General features: G+C 45.8%; 2 protein-coding genes across 5 annotated transcripts in view; one reads left to right on the top strand and one right to left on the bottom strand.

Annotated features, from left to right (window-relative positions):
* Positions 1-9552, bottom strand: part of CDC25C (cell division cycle 25C) — an 85440-nt gene extending 75888 nt beyond the window's left edge. Inside the window, exon 1 of one of the 4 annotated variants that reach the window (XM_077472340.1) lies at positions 9381-9552. In XM_077472340.1, coding sequence (XP_077328466.1) covers positions 9381-9385 — 5 coding nt within the window. In that variant the 5' untranslated portion in view covers positions 9386-9552. Of the gene's footprint in view, positions 1-9338 lie in introns of all 4 variants that reach the window. The other 3 variants (XM_077472339.1, XM_077472342.1, XM_077472341.1) reach the window with 3 other exon arrangements.
* Positions 9553-9731: 179 nt separating this feature from the next.
* LOC143962862 (oocyte-specific histone RNA stem-loop-binding protein 2-like) overlaps positions 9732-18719 on the top strand; it is an 81303-nt gene continuing 72315 nt past the window's right edge. The window contains exon 1 of the mRNA XM_077472338.1: positions 9732-9836. Within this exon, the coding sequence (XP_077328464.1) occupies positions 9829-9836 (8 nt within the window). The 5' untranslated portion in view covers positions 9732-9828. The remainder of the gene's footprint in view (positions 9837-18719) is intronic.

Genomic DNA, 18719 nt, shown 5'->3' with positions numbered 1-18719 from the left:
AGATGCGTGGGGGCACCATTAACAATAGCACTGCTGCGTGTCTGCTAAATGGTTTCTCTTTTCTGTGTTCCCCCAGTAGGAAGCCCTGTACTATTGGTGGCACTCATGCGGGTGCTTTCCCGTGCGGGACTGTGTGCATCCATAAACACACACACACACACACACACACACACACACACACACAGCGCATCTCGGCAGGCTCCACACTCTCTCTTCACAGGATTTGATTGAGAGAAGCAGGAGTGTATGGGTCCACCCTGTCTCCTATGAGAAGCTTAAATGAGGGGAGTAGACCTGAAGACAGGACAAGCACTGGATCATTAGTGGAAGCAGGCAAGTATTTACATAAAATGTAAAAAAAATTGGTAGCCTTTAAAACTTTAAACTACTTTAATGGCACCCACACACATCTGCCCAAGTATAGCAAAGTTTCTCAGAAACAAGCGTTCCCAAACCAGACACGTAAACCTAGCCTTAGGGCTAATTCCTATTGTGTGCAATGAGATGTTTTTCTGCACTGGATAAACACAGGACACAGAATTTAACATTCGATTCTCCCCATTCACACCACAATGCTGGTGTTATGGGTGGTGCAAAAAATGCAGCAGGTCTGCATTTTTCTGCAGTGTACAGAATGGCAGCACATTTCACCAGTCTGCTGTGTGAAGACATGAATGAATCAAGTATCGCAAAAATAAAGTTATAAAAAATGTTAAAAAAAGGGGAGGGAAGTGCATTGTGCTGCACATTGCACTGCAACCAGCTGAAGTTCATATTTACAGCTACCAGCATAGTTAAACACCAGACACCCATAACACCACTTTCAGTCACCGATAGACTGGTTGCGGGGGGGGGGGGGGGGGCTGACAGGTTGAAATCCCTGCTCTTCTCCAAATAGCATTTCCAGGACAGACCCGGTCAATTGCCTGTGACTGGACTGATCAAATCAGAATCAATCTGGTCTGTCCTGGAGATGTTGCACAGAGAGAATAGTGGGGATTTCAAATCACTGGACCGATAGTGGGGGTGCTGACAGGCCAGCAGAGGTAAGTTTCATAGTAGGCAAGATTGAATAAAGACAATAGTCCATCCAGTTCAACCTATGTAGGTGTATGTGTGTCACTGTTGATAATCATTTTCCATATTCCTGTATGTTGTGTTCACCAAGATGCACATCCAAAAATCTTTTAAAAGTGGCAATACTCCCCGCTGACACCACCAATTGTGAAAGAAGCGAAGAATCCCCTACACAGCTTAAGGTTAAACAACTTCTCCTCCAATCTCATTGCATGATCCCTGTGTCTTCTTACACTCCCCGAGACTGAAAAGTTTCCTTTCTATGCTGGGATCACTATTGGAGGCATTTGTATACTTCTATCATATCGCCTCAAGTGTCTCTTCTCCAGGGAGAAAAAGTTCAGTGCTTGCAGTCATTCCTCGTAATAGGTTCTTCAATCCACCTACAAATTTAGTTGCCCTCCTCTGGAATCTCTCCAGGTGCCCCACATCCCTCCTGAGGATTGGTGACCAGAACTAGATGGAATTACTCCAGATGTGGCCGGACCAGAGATTTATAAAGTGACAGGATAATCATTTGATCTTGAGTAAATTCCCTTTTTTATACAAGCTAATAGTCTGCTGCCTTTGCATTGCCTGCTATTGCTCAGTCTGTCTTTTACCAGGACCCCCAGATCTTTCCCCATCCCCGATTCCTCCAGAGGTTCTTCCCCTAGTGAATAGTTTGCATTTATATTCTTAACCCCCAAGTGCATCACTTTACATTTTTCAACATTAAACCTCATTTGCCATGTAGTTGCCCACACCAATATTTTATTGAAATTTTTGTTTTTTTTAAATGTATACAACCTGAAGTTATTGCCCTGCTTATTTTTGTATCTGCAAAAATTGAGATTGAGCTATCTATACTGGCCACTACTGGGAATCATTTATAAATAAATTAAACAGAATTGGTCCCAACTTACCATTGATGTCCCCATTATGATGAAGACATTTCCCTGCCCTGCTACGATTTCTAACTGTCATAGGAGATCCAACTCCTTCAGGTTAGGGGGCCTATAACATACCCCCACTATCAATTAATTTCCATCCGGAAACGCCTGTAAACCAAGAAGCCGTTTAGGAGGCTCAGATTGATGGCCATCCGAAATCCTCCTGATGCCTTCCCTACCAGGAAAACATAGTTGCATAGTATGGGAACATGGGAATAAAATAAATGGAATTTTTGATCCTCCGGAAATGGGGAAATAACCCCTTCTGATTGCCAAAGAGAAATCAGACATAACATGCCCTGCCGTTTCACTTGGTCCCTCGGCAGATGAGTGAGAAAAAAACCTCTGGGGAGGAGAGAGATTGAATTCCAACCTGAAACCCTCCCTTACAACTGAGACCACAGGGGATTTTCTGTTACCTTTGCCCATTCCTCGCTGAAAAAGGTCAGCCTTCCTCCTACCCTCACGGAGAGCTTTTTGCCTGGGTTGAAGGAGCAAAGAGAGACCCTTTAGCTTTGTCTTTGCTAAACAACCATTTTTTCTTTGCCTGCTGACCCGCTGGTTGAAGTTAGCTTTGCCCGAAAACTACAAAAAGGGCTTCTTACTTTGAGGCTTAACCTTCCGATGGGAAACGTTTACCCTTTTCCGAGGACCGAGCAAGTACTTCTAAAGCCAAACCAAACAATAGTTTGCCTTCAAAGGGAATACCGCAGAGTTTATTTTTGGAGGTCAGATCCCCATCTCAGGTTTTCAACCAGATTGCCCGTCTAGAGCAATTGATCAAGGCTGACGTTTCGGCCACTGATCTAACTGAGTCTGCCAAGAAGGCCACTGATTTGGCAATCAGGGGAAGAGATTCTTTAATCACCTCTACAGGCGTGTCGGAGAGCAGGTCATCTAGCCTCTGGACCCAAACATCTAGATTTCTAGCTAAGCAGGTGGATGCCAGGGCTGGTCCCAGAGAGAAGGCTGAAGCCTCTCAGGGAAGCCTCTCAGGCCTTACGGAGCAAAGTGTCAGCTTCCCTAGCCATCTGGTCCTTAAGAACCCCAGAGTCTTCAAATGAAAGATCAGCTTTCTTAGGCACTTGAGACAAAGTCTCTTCAATGTCAGACTGAAAGGGAATTATCCTCTTATGTCCTCTGGACTGGAACAATCTTTTCTTAGGCTCTTTCCATTCTGACAGGACCAGATCTTTAAGTGACTGGTGTACAGGAAAACACTTAGGCTTATGCCCCTGAAGACCCCTATACATTCTATCCTGAACCAATTGAGTTTTTTGTGGGGACTCAATCTGTTCACAAGTAAAAACTGCTTTCAACAGTTCTTCAATATCAGCGACTGGAAATGGGTATCTAGCCATATTAACAGTTTCCTCCATCTCTGACACGGATTTTTCCTCATCAGATGAGGAATCTGAGTTCTCCCTCTCCTCTGTATCAGAGACCACACGGGAACTAACGGCCTCTGACACCAAAGGAGACAGAGATCTTGAAGCCAAAGGAACCTGGGGTACCGTCACTCTACAGACGTGGAAGGGCTCAAACCAGCTAACCTATCATTAAAGGCTTGAAAGGAGGAAACTAACTCCTTCATGGAAACTATGAATTCCCTTAGGTTGGAAACAGCCTCAGCCCCTGCCACTGAATAAATACATGTGTAGTGCCGGTTCCTGACGAGTATGCGCTACATGTTTTTGAAAATTAATATTCCTGAAACCACAGTTGGGTTTTAGGGCTAATTTTGCTAAATTATGGTTGCAGTAGCAGTCTGGCTGGATTGCACTGAGTTCTCCTTGGCTGCAGGTGTCGCTGTCACCGCCAGCAAGTGGTAGAACACAGTCTAGCTGGGTGTATTGAGTGCCACATTTTCTCTGAACCAGCCCAGTGGGAGTGTTCTCCTGCTGTGCACTCTGGGAAGTGGTATTTAAGGTACTGACATCACGTGCTTCAGGGTTCCGGTCCAGAAGATATTTTCTGTCCGTTTGGTCCTGGTCCTCCTGACCAGCCCCCATGGCCCCCCTGGCCTGGAGTGTGGATCCATGCAATTCCAAGTCTCGGTCCTGATGACCCGAGGCAAAGTAACTGCAGGAAAAGGCCTGAGGATTCAAAGGTGCTCTGGTGCCGTCTCATTTAAGGAGAGGCCCAGCAACTGGAGAAGCATCCAGGGGAGGACTTTTCAGGAGGAGGCCATGCACAAGGTTGGTTTCCTAAAGGAGCCTGGAGGCTCAGCTGAACGACACTTCACGGACTTACAATCTCAAGGTATCGCTGGACCGGCTGAGAGATACTGGTACCGTATGATAGTTCTCCAAAAATTTGTCTATGACCCTTGGTTACATCCAAGTCTGTGGCAGAGACTTTGCTCAAGTAATTCTCATCCAAGTCTGTGGCGGAGACTTTGCTTTACTTAACACCCTACTGGCTGCTATGCCTAGTAAAAGGTCTATCCGGAGGTTGTGAGAATCCAGCAGAAACGGTTATTCTCTGGATTTCATCTATAAGAGACTTTCTAATTTCGCAGTCCAAAAGTACCTGAACTTTCTCCTAAACCCTCTACCCTTCATTAAGAGACTTTTTTATCTTCTAAATAAATAACCCAAAAGAAGATCTAGTGTCAGTTTCTGCATTTCTTTGGACCATCTACCACGGGAAACCCTAGACAGAGACGAGGTCAAGAAGGTAACGGTAAGCCCAATAAAACCAGCAGCTCCTTTGGGGGTCAGTGCTACACAGGTCTCAAATAAGTTTCCTACAGCTATCAGGAAGCGTGGATCTACAAATTTCCACATTTTCTTTTCACAGGTTTGTAAACCTAGAAAAAAGAAACCACAATAAGAAAGGCATACAAAATTACACTTTCTAAAACATTTGCCCCTGGATATATAATCTCTCATTACAGCGGAGAAGTACTAACCTTAGGGGTAACACAGGACCTGATTGCAGCCGCTGGATCAGACAGAGCAGGAGCACCGTCCACAGGGATGTCCTTAACCTCCATGATGAGAAGGACCAGATAAGAGAGCGTCGCAAAGAGCTTGGATGCTGTACAGCCAGCAAAACATCCACAGCAGCACGTGTGCCTGAGCCGGTCCTTTTCAAACATGAAGAGGTACCCGGAAGTGTGTGACATCACTTCTGGTTACGGCGGCGAGACAGGAAGTGCACTCGCCGTAATCTTGGTACACCCAAAACTGTGAAAAGGACACAAGGAAGCGCTCTCTGGATGTACCAAGGTGGAAGTTGCAGAATATTCCAATTCAAGTAACCACTAGAAAAACAGGGGGAACCCTTCTCAGATTGCTGAAACAGCAGAAAATACTGCAGACATGGCCACAACCGGTGTGAGTAATCTGAAATAAGGGGGGTCCGCTAACCAGTCACCAGACCAAAGAAAGAAACCAACATGACGGCGCGTACTCCTGGAGGTCTGGGAACACAAAACAACGCAGGGTCAAGGGAGGGGCCTTTTAAATTGTATCTGATTTGTGTTTCCTGTAGATGGTGGAGCCAATCATCTCTCATGTAGCTGTCCTGCTATGCAAAGACAAAGAATTCTCTCTACTCTTCTGAAGCCACAGCCATGAAAAGAAAGGAAGAGAAAAACTGGGAAGTCTGCCAAGAATCAAAACATTCTTTATCAGTTGAACTTAAAGGGGTTGTAAAGGTAAATGTTTTTTCACCTTAATGCATTCTATGCATTAAGGTGAAAAAACATCTGACAGTGCCTGCACCCCCAGCCCCCCCCCCCCGTTTTACTTACCTCACCCCTCGAAAGTCCCGCACTCGACCCCCGACGTCCTTTCCACCGTTCAGCCTGGCCGCTGATTGGCTGGAGTGGATGGATGGAAAGCAGCGCAGCCATTGGCTCGCGCTGCTGTCAATCACATCCACTGACACGGAGCGCCGGGGGGCGGGGCCGTGTGATACAGCGAGCGGCTATAGCCGCCGGCTGTATCACGGGAGCGCGCCCGCAGATGCTTCTCAGCATGCAAGGGAGCTCGCATGAACATGAGAAGCATCTGCGGGAGGAAGCCGAGACAGCCGCAGAGGGACCCCAGAAGAGCAGGTTCGGGGCCACTCTGTGCAAAACGAGCTGCACAGTGGAGGTAAGTAGAACATGTTTGTTATTTTAAATAAAAAAAATAAAAAATAATTCACTTTACAATCCCTTTAAGTATAAACATTGTAACAATTTGTCAATGGAATAGACTTCGTGTGTAAGTGAAAAAAGTTTAACCACTTAACCACTTCCCGACCAGCGCACAATGTACGTCGACAGCATGGCACGGGCAGGCATATTGGCGTACATGTACGACCAATATTCGTTGCCGCCATGCCATCGGGAGCGCGCCGCCGGCGGCGCGCTCCCGCGCTGGTCGGGACCCCCGTGAGTCCGGTCGCGGGACCCGCGGACTCGATCGCCGCGGGCATCCCCGCAATCGTCTCACGGAGCGGCCGAATGGAGGAAATGCTGTATAAACAACATTTTCCCATTCTGCCTAGCAACTAGTGACGCTGATCTCTGCTCCATGTGATTGGAGCAGAGATCAGTGTACACTAAATGAAAGCCCAACCCCCCCACAGTTAGTAACACACCCCTAGGAACACTTAACCCCTACACTGCCACCCACTGGTTAACCCTTTCACTGCCAGTGTCATTTACACAGGAATCACTGCATTTCTATAGCAGTGATTACTGTATAAATGACAATGGTCCCAAAAATGTGTCAAAAATGTCCGATGGGTCCCCGACAATGTCGCAGTCACAATAAAAATCGCAGATCGCCGCCATTACTAGTAAAAAAAAAAAATAATAAAAAATTATTAATAAAAATGCTATAAAACTATCCCTATTTTGTAAACGCTATAACTTTTGCGCAAACCAATCAATAATCGCTTATTGCGATTTTTTTTTACCAAAAATATGTAGAAGAATACGTATCGGCCTAAATTGAGGGAAAAAAATGTTTTTTTATATATTTTTGGGGGATATTTATTATAACAAAAAGTAAAAAATAATGCGTTTTTCTCAAAATTGTCGCTCTATTTTTGTTTATAGCGCAAAAAATAAAAACCGCAGGGGTGATCAAATACCACCAAAAGAAAGCTCTATTTGTGGGTAAAAAAGGACGTCAATTTTGTTTGGGAGCCACGTCGCACGACCGCGCAATTGTCAGTTAAAGCGACGCAGTGCCGAATCGCAAAAAGTGGTCTGGTCTTTGACCAGCAAATTGGTCCGGTCTGAAAGTGGTTAAACACTAAACCTTTTTCTGACATTTGTTGGTTTCAAGTTAAATTTTTTATTATTTTTTTTTTTATGCTAGAAAATTACTTAGAATGCCCAAACATATATATTTTTTTCGTAGACACCGTAGAGCAGCCTTTCTCAACCTTTTTAACACAGAGGAACCCTTGAAATAGTTCTCCGGCCTTGATGAACCCCTGCTAAAAATTGGAAATCGACAATTCATTATCAATTAGTGTGATGGTCAGTAAGAGGAATGATCCTTACAATTGCGGTCATTGGGATGAATTACCTCCTTACAGATAGCTAAAAAGATCAATGGTATCAGTGGGAACTTATCTGAGAGGCAGAAATTGCCCAATGCTGAAGGAACCCCTAGCAACCTCTGGAGGAACCCCACAGAACCCTGGTTGAGAATCACTGCCCTATAGAATAAAATGGTGGTTGTTGCAATATTTTATGTCGCATTGTATTTGTGCAGCGGTCTTTCAAATGCAATTTTTTTTTTTAATTAATGAAAAAACTAAAAATAAAAAGACACACACACACACACACACACACACACACACACTAACCAGTAAAGTTAGCCCATTTTCATTGTATAATGTGAAAGATTTTATGTCGCGAGAATCATGATCTTTGTATTCTAAGCCAAAAAACAATATAAGAAAAATGATATTTTGGCCATAATTATATATATATATATATATATATATATATATATATATATATATATATACACACATATATACATATATACACATATACATACACACACACACACACACACACACACATACATACACAATCCTCTGGCGCTCCAGAGCCACGATCCTCTGGCGGCCCCAAGCTGCCCAGAGCCGCGAAACCCTGGCGCTCCAGCCCTGCCCAGCGCCGCGATCCCCTGCCGCTCCAGCGCTGCCCAGCGCCGCGATCCCCTGCCGCTCCAGCGCCGCGATCCCCTGCCGCTCCAGCGCCGCCCAGAGCCGCGATCCCCTGGCACTCCTGCGCCGCCCAGAGCCGCGATCCCCCTGGCACTCCTGCGCCGCCCAGAGCCGCGATCCCCCTGGCACTCCTGCGCCGCCCAGAGCCGCGATCCCCCTGGCACTCCTGCGCCGCCCAGAGCCGCGATCCCCCTGGCACTCCTGCGCCGCCCAGAGCCGCGATCCCCCTGGCACTCCTGCGCCGCCCAGAGCCGCGATCCCCCTGGCACTCCTGCGCCGCCCAGAGCCGCGATCCCCCTGGCACTCCTGCGCTGCCCAGAGCCGCGATCCCCCTGGCACTCCTGCGCTGCCCAGAGCCGCGATCCCCCTGGCACTCCTGCGCCGCCCAGAGCCGCGATCCCCCTGGCACTCCTGCGCCGCCCAGAGCCGCGATCCCCCTGGCACTCCTGCGCTGCCCAGAGCCGCGATCCCCCTGGCACTCCTGCGCTGCCCAGAGCCGCGATCCCCCTGGCACTCCTGCGCTGCCCAGAGCCGCGATCCCCCTGGCACTCCTGCGCTGCCCAGAGCCGCGATCCCCCTGGCACTCCTGCGCTGCCCAGAGCCGCGATCCCCCTGGCACTCCTGCGCTGCCCAGAGCCGCGATCCCCCTGGCACTCCTGCGCTGCCCAGAGCCGCGATCCCCCTGGCACTCCTGCGCTGCCCAGAGCCGCGATCCCCCTGGCACTCCTGCGCTGCCCAGAGCCGCGATCCCCCTGGCACTCCTGCGCTGCCCAGAGCCGCGATCCCCTGGCACTCCTGCGCTGGTGAGTAGACAAGTTCTATGAATGATGGGAATCAGCACAAGTCCTGGCCGCTCACAGCACTGGAAGATCTCAGCTCTAGGCAGTATGAATGGGAGAATTTCCATGCAGTAGCAGCCTGCAGGACATAAGATACACACTATTACACATAGCTAACCTATGTAACCTGCCCCCCTCCCTTTTTCCCCAAACTTCAGTTGTAAACAGTTGAATGCACTATGCATACATTTGGAAGCCCAGAAAACAACGTAAAATTGATCAGGCAGAACATAAATAACCCGATCAGTGAGGACTGGCACGAAACCTAAAGAAAGCACATGAACAATAGAAAAGCTCTCACATGTTTCCTGCCTCTCCTCATCCAGGAAGGAGCCAAGCTCACCGCATAGCGCCCCGAGCTCTCCCTCAATCTGTTCGTTCCTGCCCCACACCGGATATCAAATGTAAATAACCAGCGGCGACCAGCCGAAAAGACTAGGAGCACTCGAGGAATTGAAATCTTCCGCCCCAGCCATCCACCAATCACTACACAGTATCCGGGTCACAAAGCCGCTAGCAACCAATGAGATAAAAACGCCAGGGCAATTTGGCTCGGGACGGGAGGGCGTTACCCGTTTTAAAACGACTTATGCATCGATTGGTCGCCTTTTTAGTGTGTTAGATAGCAGAGCCTGTGATTGGCTCGGTGCTCATTGCAGGTTCAATGACAGCTTCCAGCGACAGCCACGCCCCTAAAGCCTGATTATGCATGCAGGCCCCGCCTCAGGTCACGTCGCGGGACTTTTTAAAGAGCTGGTGGGGGTGGCGCGCCTCTGATCAGCTGTAGAGCCATGCATCGGTAATGGGGGTTGGGCAGACTGTGGCAGTGAATGTGTATGGCTGAGAGCGGTGACTTTATGCTTGTGGGTGGCGTCCAAGCTTTGTGTTGTTTCAATGTGGGTGTGCGATCTTGGTGTGTCTCTAAATTTAGCCACGTTAAGTTATAGTACTCGGAGGATTGCATTTAAGCAAAACTGAATTTTCAATTTTTGATGGGGCTATATATTGACAGTACAAACTGAACACGTGGTTTACCATGAATTAGAATTCCACAGCTGCCCATTTGTTTCCCATTTCTAGTGCCAAGGGACGTCCTTCAGGCAACCCCTTATGATTTCCAGGAGTTAGAATACAACTACCGACAACTTTTTTTTATTTATAAATTTTGGATTGAGTAAGGGACAGTTTTTAGCTGCTTACTGATTTTTTTTTTTTTTTTTTTGTGTCCCATTAGGGAGATTTCCCTTCACTTCCTGTCTCCTAGCTAAACAGGAAGTGAGAGGAAATCCCTGCAAAGTAAGAGAATTCCTTTGCCGCCGCCCCCCAGGTCACCAGAACTAGTGGACCCATTGGAGGATTCCCCCTCTTACTTTTCAGAGGACAACCCAACATTTGGGATTTTCTTTTACTTTGTTTCAAAACTGAGGGTAATAAGGACAAATAGCGAGAGGGTGAATCTCCTTAACAGGGGCACAAAAACAAAACTAACAAGCGTCCTAATTTCTCTCGACTCTATCAAAAACTATTAAAAAAATACATTTTCCATTTAGCCATTAACAGGGCTTTTTTTTTTCTCAGAGAATAGGTGCAGGAACTCCCCCTTTCTGTGCCACTCCTTTTCTCCACCCCCTACTCCTCTCCTAGCAGAAGCAACAGCAGATCTCCCCACAGCCAGCATCAATCCTCTCCAGCAATAATAGACCCCCCCCCCCCCAACAGTAGATCTCTTCCAACAACTGACCCACCCCCAGTAACAGTAGGTCTTCCACCAGAAACAATAAACTTCATCAGAAACAAAAGACCCCCATGCAAAAATAGATACTGTGACAGAACCAATCCCACACTCCGATTGAGTGCTTCCGTCAGTATACCGCTTCCTAAGTCTGAATATAGATATCAGATATTCCAACCGCTCACAAGCACAAAACAAGACGACACTTGCTTAGCTGCTCAACATAGACTCCTTTATTAGAACCAAAAAGACAAGTATTTATAATACAGTAGAAGACTAAAACCTAACCTAATTAGCATGAGCTAATTATCTAATCATTGACCCAGACTAGTTGTCTGCGAGAGGTCTTTTCAGGGTAAGAATTTGTCTCCTAGCTCACTGACTGACTATTCAATACACATTACCATAAACCTAAACGCAGGGTTAATTAGCACAACCAACAATGTGTGGGATATTCTTACAAGCCAGACTAGACTCATTTACACAAGACAGGTGGCTGGAGTTGATGACATTAGCATCTAAAAGTTTGTGTCCCAACAGTGTGATTCAGTCTATTGCTAATATGGCAAATACATAGTCTGTGTGTCTTGAGGGGGGACATGGATCTGAATCCAAGTAACACCACCTCAAGGGTCCTCAGGCATACAGCTCACAAAGAGCACCGCTCCCCCAAATGCCAGGGCCCATAATCGCAAGGCAAGAGGCTCGCATTCTGTCCCCTCCAACAGCCTCTGTCACGGATACCCTGTGTTAAAATAACTAACACCCAAGCAAGTGAAGCATAATGTCCATGAAGGCTGAATGCAGATATGAAAAATAGAATATAGTTCAGTCCCAAAGTTCGATGAGTCAATCAGATACAGTGGTTCATATTATGGAAAGACAGAGGAAGATCCGATGGGCATCCCAAGACAATGACATCAGACAAGTGTAAAAAAAAAAAAAAAAAAATGGGTACTCTTACCAGAGCTAATGGACTTGTGTATGGACAACACCAGGTCTACTGAGCATGGACAGGCAAATCCTCAATCTCAGGAACAATGTGGCAGGTCACAGATGGTCTTTTAATTAAAAGGGAATGATCCGCAATGTCCTCAGGAGCTCCAAAAAAAGGACAACAGCCTCCCATGGTGTAGGTCAAAAGACAAGTTAGCTGTTTATTGGCAAAAAAACAGCATATGAAAGTAAAATGGTGATCACAATGTTAAAAGCTATATAGGGAACATAGAAACCAGACCTACGCGTTTTGTCCCAGTGGACTTCTACTGGGGCATCAGTACAGAACAGTATATCAGTACTGTTCTTATTGTTAGTGCTACATTGTTCTTTTTGTATGACTTGTCACCTTTGTGTGTAGCAGCTGTTTCACTTTTTTTTTTTTACAGGTTAGCGCAATAAGTTTTCTATATTGCAAAATAGATACCCTCCAGCTAGAATAGATCCCCTAGCAGTGAGTATCGATAGACCCGGTAGCACACCCTAGCCCCACTTGCTGTCAGTGGTGAAGGTGTCGGAACTGCGTTCCCCCACGTTCCCGCTAAAAAAAAGCCCTGGCCGTTAACCTGTTTTATAGTGATCCATACTTTTCTAAAATGATGCAGATAGTGGCTGCATCTCCTCTGCTTTTATAGGTCTCCAAGAAGTTTTCTCGTTGGGCTGTCCAATTGAAGGTTATGATCATGATTCATAGTTTGCATTTGTCAGCCCTTTTGTTAGGGTAATTTGTGGTGTGTTTTTATATTTAAAGTGTGTATGTATGTGGGTTTCCCACTTTAGGTGCGTGCATCTATGATAAACAGTGCATCTGGCATATTTGATTAGACTGCCAATTGCTGGATAAGCCACTTAAAATTATTTTCAGTTGCTCTACCATGCTCCAAGGCAAGAAGTATAGTATGCCATAAGTAGTGATCTGAAGGTGTGATCTGAATGAAATGGTCAGGCAAATGTGTCTACATTCAGTTGTAGACCCCTGGATAAGTCCTTTATCGCATATCTGTGCCAGCAGCATGTAATGCAGTAGCTCTATAGTTGTACTTTAAAGTAGAACTATAGGCAAAACTTTTTTTTTTTTTTTTCATTTTAGATATTTTATTTTGTTTGCCATCTCTGTTCCATTGCAGAGATTTCTCTTCACTTCCTGTTCTCATAGCCAATCAGGAAGTGAGAGGAAATGCCTACAAACGAAGGGAATTCCTTGGACACCCAGGTCACCAGAACTCTCGACTTTTCTTGGGGCAACCCAAAATTTGGGTGGTATTTTACTTTATTTTCAAATATCATGGGTAATTTCTCTTTGAGTAAATCTCTTTAGCGGGGGCCACAGACCACAATAAGATTTGACAGGTGTTCTAACCCCTCTCCACTCTATCCAAAACAAACAAAACTGTTTTGCCTTTAGTTCTACGTTAATTCTAAAGTTTAGGTTTGACATATTTTACATGGGTAATTGGGTTTGCTTGGACCAATGCAAGTATGTATGTGCCATACCTGGCCGATCCCTATGAAAGCTGGTAAAATCGCAGCAGTAGGCACAGGTTCTAGGGTGATCTGTTCTGGTTCCTGTGCCAAGGAGCCCTGGTTCCTGTGCCCTGCTGCTTGCTCAACGTGCACTATTCAGAGAACATGCTGCATTCTCTGATTGCATGAGGTGGAGATGGCACTGCGCCACCTCCAATCTTGTCCAGTCAGTGCTTTGCATTCTTTGTGAAAAGGCAAACTGGTCTATGAATTGTTGCTCAAGCAGCCTTCTGTGTTCACAATGCAGGAAGGCAACTGCTCTGCACAAAAGAATCAATCTAGTGGAGAACACTGGAGTAGCAGTGCCTACTACATTAATTTCCAGCTTCCAAATGGGTCCCACAGGTTTGGCATGCACCTACTTGCATTGGACTAGTTTAAAGGATAAGATAACTTAAAATAAAAGAATCCTTTTTTATTATTTTTTTAACCTGTAAAGCATTGCACCAACGATCAGATCACTGGTGCCATCCAGGTCTCCTGCAGACCTGTCAGTATCTGTGCACCTGTACGGGCAAGCGGATACAATGACGGGAAGAATCGATGAATTATGCCAGCACATGGTAGTGCATTAACGACTACAAGCCGACATCCGTTAAGGATGTTCGGACTTGTAGTTCATTCATACGCAGGAATCTGTGTATGAATGACACAATCGTGCTGATTTATAAAACTGGCAGCTATTATGGGGATCTTCTCCTTGTACCTTTGTCACAGGGAAGGGGAGGATCCAGAGGCAGCTGCAGCATTGGTAACAAGTTCACCTTTGGGAACATATCTTTTTATGCAAAACAAGCAATACCTAAGCTTCAGCTTTAACTTTATACATCTGTTACTCATCTGTTACAACATCTTGAGATGGGAATGAGGGACACCTACTAGCAAATGTATGTAGCCATAGGATATGCCCCCTTCCACCCCACCCCCCCCCCCCCCCCCCCCCAGGGAGACTTAACAACAAAAAAGGTTAATCAAATCCATATGGGCTTTTTTTTACCACTACTTTTCCATTAGATTGGCTTTTAAAATTTACAAATGCAGCAATTTAGAATTTGGATGAAAGATTTAGCACTGGGAAACGCTTTTTGAAAGATAAAGTGTATTTTATATACAACTATATGGATCAGATCAAAATGAGGGACAGGGGGACATTGCTTCAAACCGGGGACAGTCCCTCCAAATCAGGGATAGTTGGGAGCTATGGTTAGTTGTTTTGGGTTGGTAACTTAAAATCAACCAGTATTGCTGTATTAAAGTTTGCAAGGCAAAATATCAATGTATAAAATGTGTAAATACTCCCTTTCCTGGTGGAGATGCAATAGTGAGATGGGGTTTCGCAGGAGGAACCAGTGAGAACTGCGGGAAACCAGGGAGATGGGACAATCCCACAATTGTTGTCCCTGTGTACTTTAGTGAAGTACTTTACATGAGTAGGGTGGCATTTAGTGCTGTGGGCAGAAACAAATAACATTTTTTTTAATAGGGTAGCTTGCCTGGTGGACTTGGGAGTTAAGGAGTTGAGGTTGCTTTAAATCAGGTCTCTAAAAAAAAAAAAAGAAAAAAAAAGAAAAAAAAAAGAAACAGCTCATGGTATTGGTTGTCTGTGGGAGGAATGGTGCCCCATTGTTGGCGTCTGTAGGAGGAATGGTGCCAAATTGTTGGCAGAATGGTGCCCCCCATTGTTGTCTGTGGGAAGAATGGTGCCCCCACTGGCACCTGTATGAGGAATGGTGCCCCGCTGGCACCTGTATGAGGAATGGTGCCCCATTGTTGGAGTATGTAGAATACGTATTGGTCTAAACTGAGGGGAAAAAAAATAGTTTTATATTTTTTGGGGATATTTAGTATAGCAAAAAGTAAAAAATGAATTTTTTCAAAACTGTGGCTCTATTTTTGTTTATAGTGCAAAAAATAAAAACCGCAAAGGTGATCAAATACCACCAAAAGAAAGCTCTATTTGTGGGGAAAGAGGGTGCCAATTTTGTTTGGGAGCCACGTCGCACGCCCGCGCAATTGTCAGTTAAATCGACGCAGTGCCAAATCGCAAAAAGGGGCCTGGTCCTTTAGCTGCAAAATAGTCCAGGGCTTAAAGTGGTTAAACCTGTGTTTTTGAGATCACGGACAAAATCGATGCATGGGTTTTCCAAAATGCCAAGTGAGAATTGAATCCTTAGAAGGGAACTGATCATCAGTTGATCCCCCTGATCATACATTATCTGTAGCTCATAATTGCATCTTTGAACAGTGTGGAAGAGACACACTAACATCTCATACTCTTAATGTGCATGTTGTACCGTGTATTTATGTTAAGTATCAGTTTCATTGTATTTCCTTTGTGTAAAATACCTGGTGATCTTGCCAGTCTCCCTGCTATTTCAAACTGAGCATGCTAGGTCTAGAAGCATGTCCTTCCCAGTATGGTCAGTTTTCTTACTGTTCTGGGAGTACAGCCTGCCTGTCCTACAATGGTCAGACTTGTGCAAACACTCCCCCTTGCACAGCTAATCATTGGGGAGATTAGTGTTCTGCTATTCTCTACCCCTTGCTAAAATGTCCCTCTGTAGTCTCCACCCCCAGCTCTCTAAGCCCCTGATGCACCAGAGAGCAGAGGTCATGCGATCATCGCCTATACAAAATGGAAAATGTGTTTATGTATTTATATTTAAAAAAAAAAACATTTTCATTTTGCCTGTTTGGTTTTAAACTGAGTTGTTTTTACAAGGTGTTTTGTATGTATATAATATAATGCCTTTCAGCACATGTTACACCCATATTGAGCGTGTAACAAGTTCTGAAAGGACTGGTCCCTGATCCCCCTGCTCTGATGGCTATTGGGGATCTTCTACCCCCAGCAAACTGTCAAAATTTTAAAACCCACCTCTGTGGGTCTCCACCTGGCGGTGTCACTCATTCAGTGCTCAGCCTTAGCGGACATCAGCTTGTAGTTCTCAATCTACCACCGCACTATGAGCACTGGTATTTTTGATTCTTCCTGTCAGTGTATCTGCCTATGAGCAAACGGGTACACTGGAGTCCTGCATGGCATCAGTGATCTGGTTTAATGCTTTACAGGCTCCTACAACAAAAAATAAATGTTTTTTTTTTCCTGCAAAAGTGTATTTTTATTTTTTTTGTAAAAAGGTGAGCATAGTAAGTGAGCTTAAAAAGACACGTCCAAGTATAACCTGTGTGATTATGTCAGTATTGTATATCCCTGTATGTTGTGGTTGTTCGGGTGCTTATCTAATAGTTTTTAAACTATCGATGCTCCCTGCTGATACCACTGCCTGTGGAAAGTCCACATCCTTGCCGCTCTTGTAGTAAAGAATCCTCTACTTGGTTTAAGGTTTAAACCTTTCTCCAGTCATCTTCCAGAATGGAACACCTGAGATGAGTCCCACCTGACAGGAAACACAATCAAGGTTTAAAAGGCCTCAGTTATTGTTTGTTTCCCACAGAATGGCAGCAAAACCGTGAATTTTTATTTTTTATTTTTTTATCTTTAAAGACCAAGGTCTGGGACTGTTGTCTCTCAACCGGGAAGTCAGATTGAGGTAGTTAGTGGTGGCTGCAGGGTCTAGCAGAGCTTTGCTCTTTCCAAGGGGGATCTTTCCCTTTCATAGATGTCTCAGGGAGGTATGTAGAGTGGCAGGTGAAGACTAGGCAACCCCTTCCCTCCCCTCCCTGATATACTGGTAAGTGTGGATACAGTGAGGGCCTCCACAGCCCCAGGGACCTTGCATCCCACTCTCCCCTCCTACCTGACAGTGGATGGTTTAGGAGGGGCTGTTAGAATATCCCACTTTGTTTGATGGGGGATAAAGTCCCTCATGCTGCTGCTGTGACATGGCTTCTGGATTTAGATGGCGTGGCACCAGGAGGTCTCAGGCATGCAGCTGTGTGCACGGCGTCGCTTGGCTGAGTGTGCATGTCCGGAAGTGGATGGCACGCTCATGTGACATTTCCACTAACCTCAGGCTACAGCAAGATGGCAGCTAACAGTGTGGCAGGTTCAGAGGGACAGACACATAAAAGCGGTAACAGAGTGGGGGTCTGTGGTCCTGTGTCCCAAAACCTTTCCAGAAGCGATCCTACCTGGTTGGTTGGTCAGCTAGAAGGATGGATGAGGGACCAAAATTGGCAGCATCAGAGATCACCACAGCGGGTGAGGGACTTGGCTGGTGGAAGAAGTTTTGGGGTGGCGTTTTTTCCCCTCCCCCACTGGATACACCAAGAGGGTAAAGGCTAACACTGGGTATGGTTTATTTTTTGTTTTCAGAGACTGGTTGCCCTGCTCAAAGGATGGCCGGTAGGTCTAGGAAAGCCACAAATAAAGCGTTGTGGTAATTGTAATGAGAAACTCCCGCTAGACCACGCTAAACCCTTAATAAATGCTTCAGATGCATTAATAGGTTAGCAGGGAAAGTCTGCTCAAGCTATGAAGGAATGCCGGCGCTACAGGCTGAGATGCTAGCGACCCTTTAGTCATTCAAAGCTACTGTTGGGGAGCTATCCCCAGTGGAAGGGGCTTCTTTTCTCAGGATGGGACCTCGGCGAGTCATACTGGGGGGTCCCAGGGATTGGCCCTATTCTGACGAAGAGGCAGAGGCCTCAGATCAGAACTCTCGCGAAGAGGATTCAGACTTGGGCAGCCTGCGACTAGACCAGGAGGTCATCTCTTCGCAGCCGAAGACATGGAGGGTCTCCTCAAGGCAATCTATACCTCCTGAGGCTATTCAGGAGCCAACTACTCAAGTCTCAGCACAAGCTAAACTATACAGGGGACTCTGCAAACCTCAGGCCAAGTCATTCCCAGTGCACCAGTTGCTTAAGGATATTATCCTAAGAGGATGGAAAGAACCGGAGTGGAACATTTTAAAACTAAAGGGCTGGAAGCGTAAATGTCCTTTAAGGCAGAGGAAGAAACATTCTTTAAAATTCCACGTTTGGATGCTTCCTTAGCACAAGTATCCAAACGTTTGCATCTCTCCTTTGAAGATTCCAGAAATATCTGGGATCTGGATAAAAGGTCAGAAACCTCATTATGCAGAGCCTGGGATGCCAACGCTGCAGCTATGGGACCAGCAGTGGCTTCCACTTAGGTCGGCAAGTTGTTGGCCCATGTTACACGTGAAAACAAATCTAAGGAGGTGTTGGATTCTTTGGAAGTTATTGGTAAGGCAGTAGCCTACCTGGCAGACTGCGGAAAAAACCTTTAGAACAACTGCTAAATCTGCTAGAATAGCCCTTTGGTTGAAAACCTGGGATGGAGATTTTACTTCTAAATCGCATCTCTCTGGGATACCCTTTTGAGGGCTCTTTGGGTCAGGCCTACAACAAGTTTTATCCTAATCGTCTGATAAAGGCAAAAAATTCCCAACAAAACCCAAGAAGGGATGGGGGGTGAAAAATTTGAGGCCCTCAGTCAAG

Source organism: Lithobates pipiens, unplaced genomic scaffold (genome assembly GCF_037356315.1).
Source record: "Lithobates pipiens isolate NorthernLeopardFrog02 unplaced genomic scaffold, aLitPip1_a1.2 Scaffold_8, whole genome shotgun sequence".
In the NCBI taxonomy this organism is placed as follows: domain Eukaryota; kingdom Metazoa; phylum Chordata; class Amphibia; order Anura; family Ranidae; genus Lithobates; species Lithobates pipiens.
Note: the sequence above shows the minus strand (reverse complement) of the source record. Positions and strands in the feature narration are given on the sequence as shown.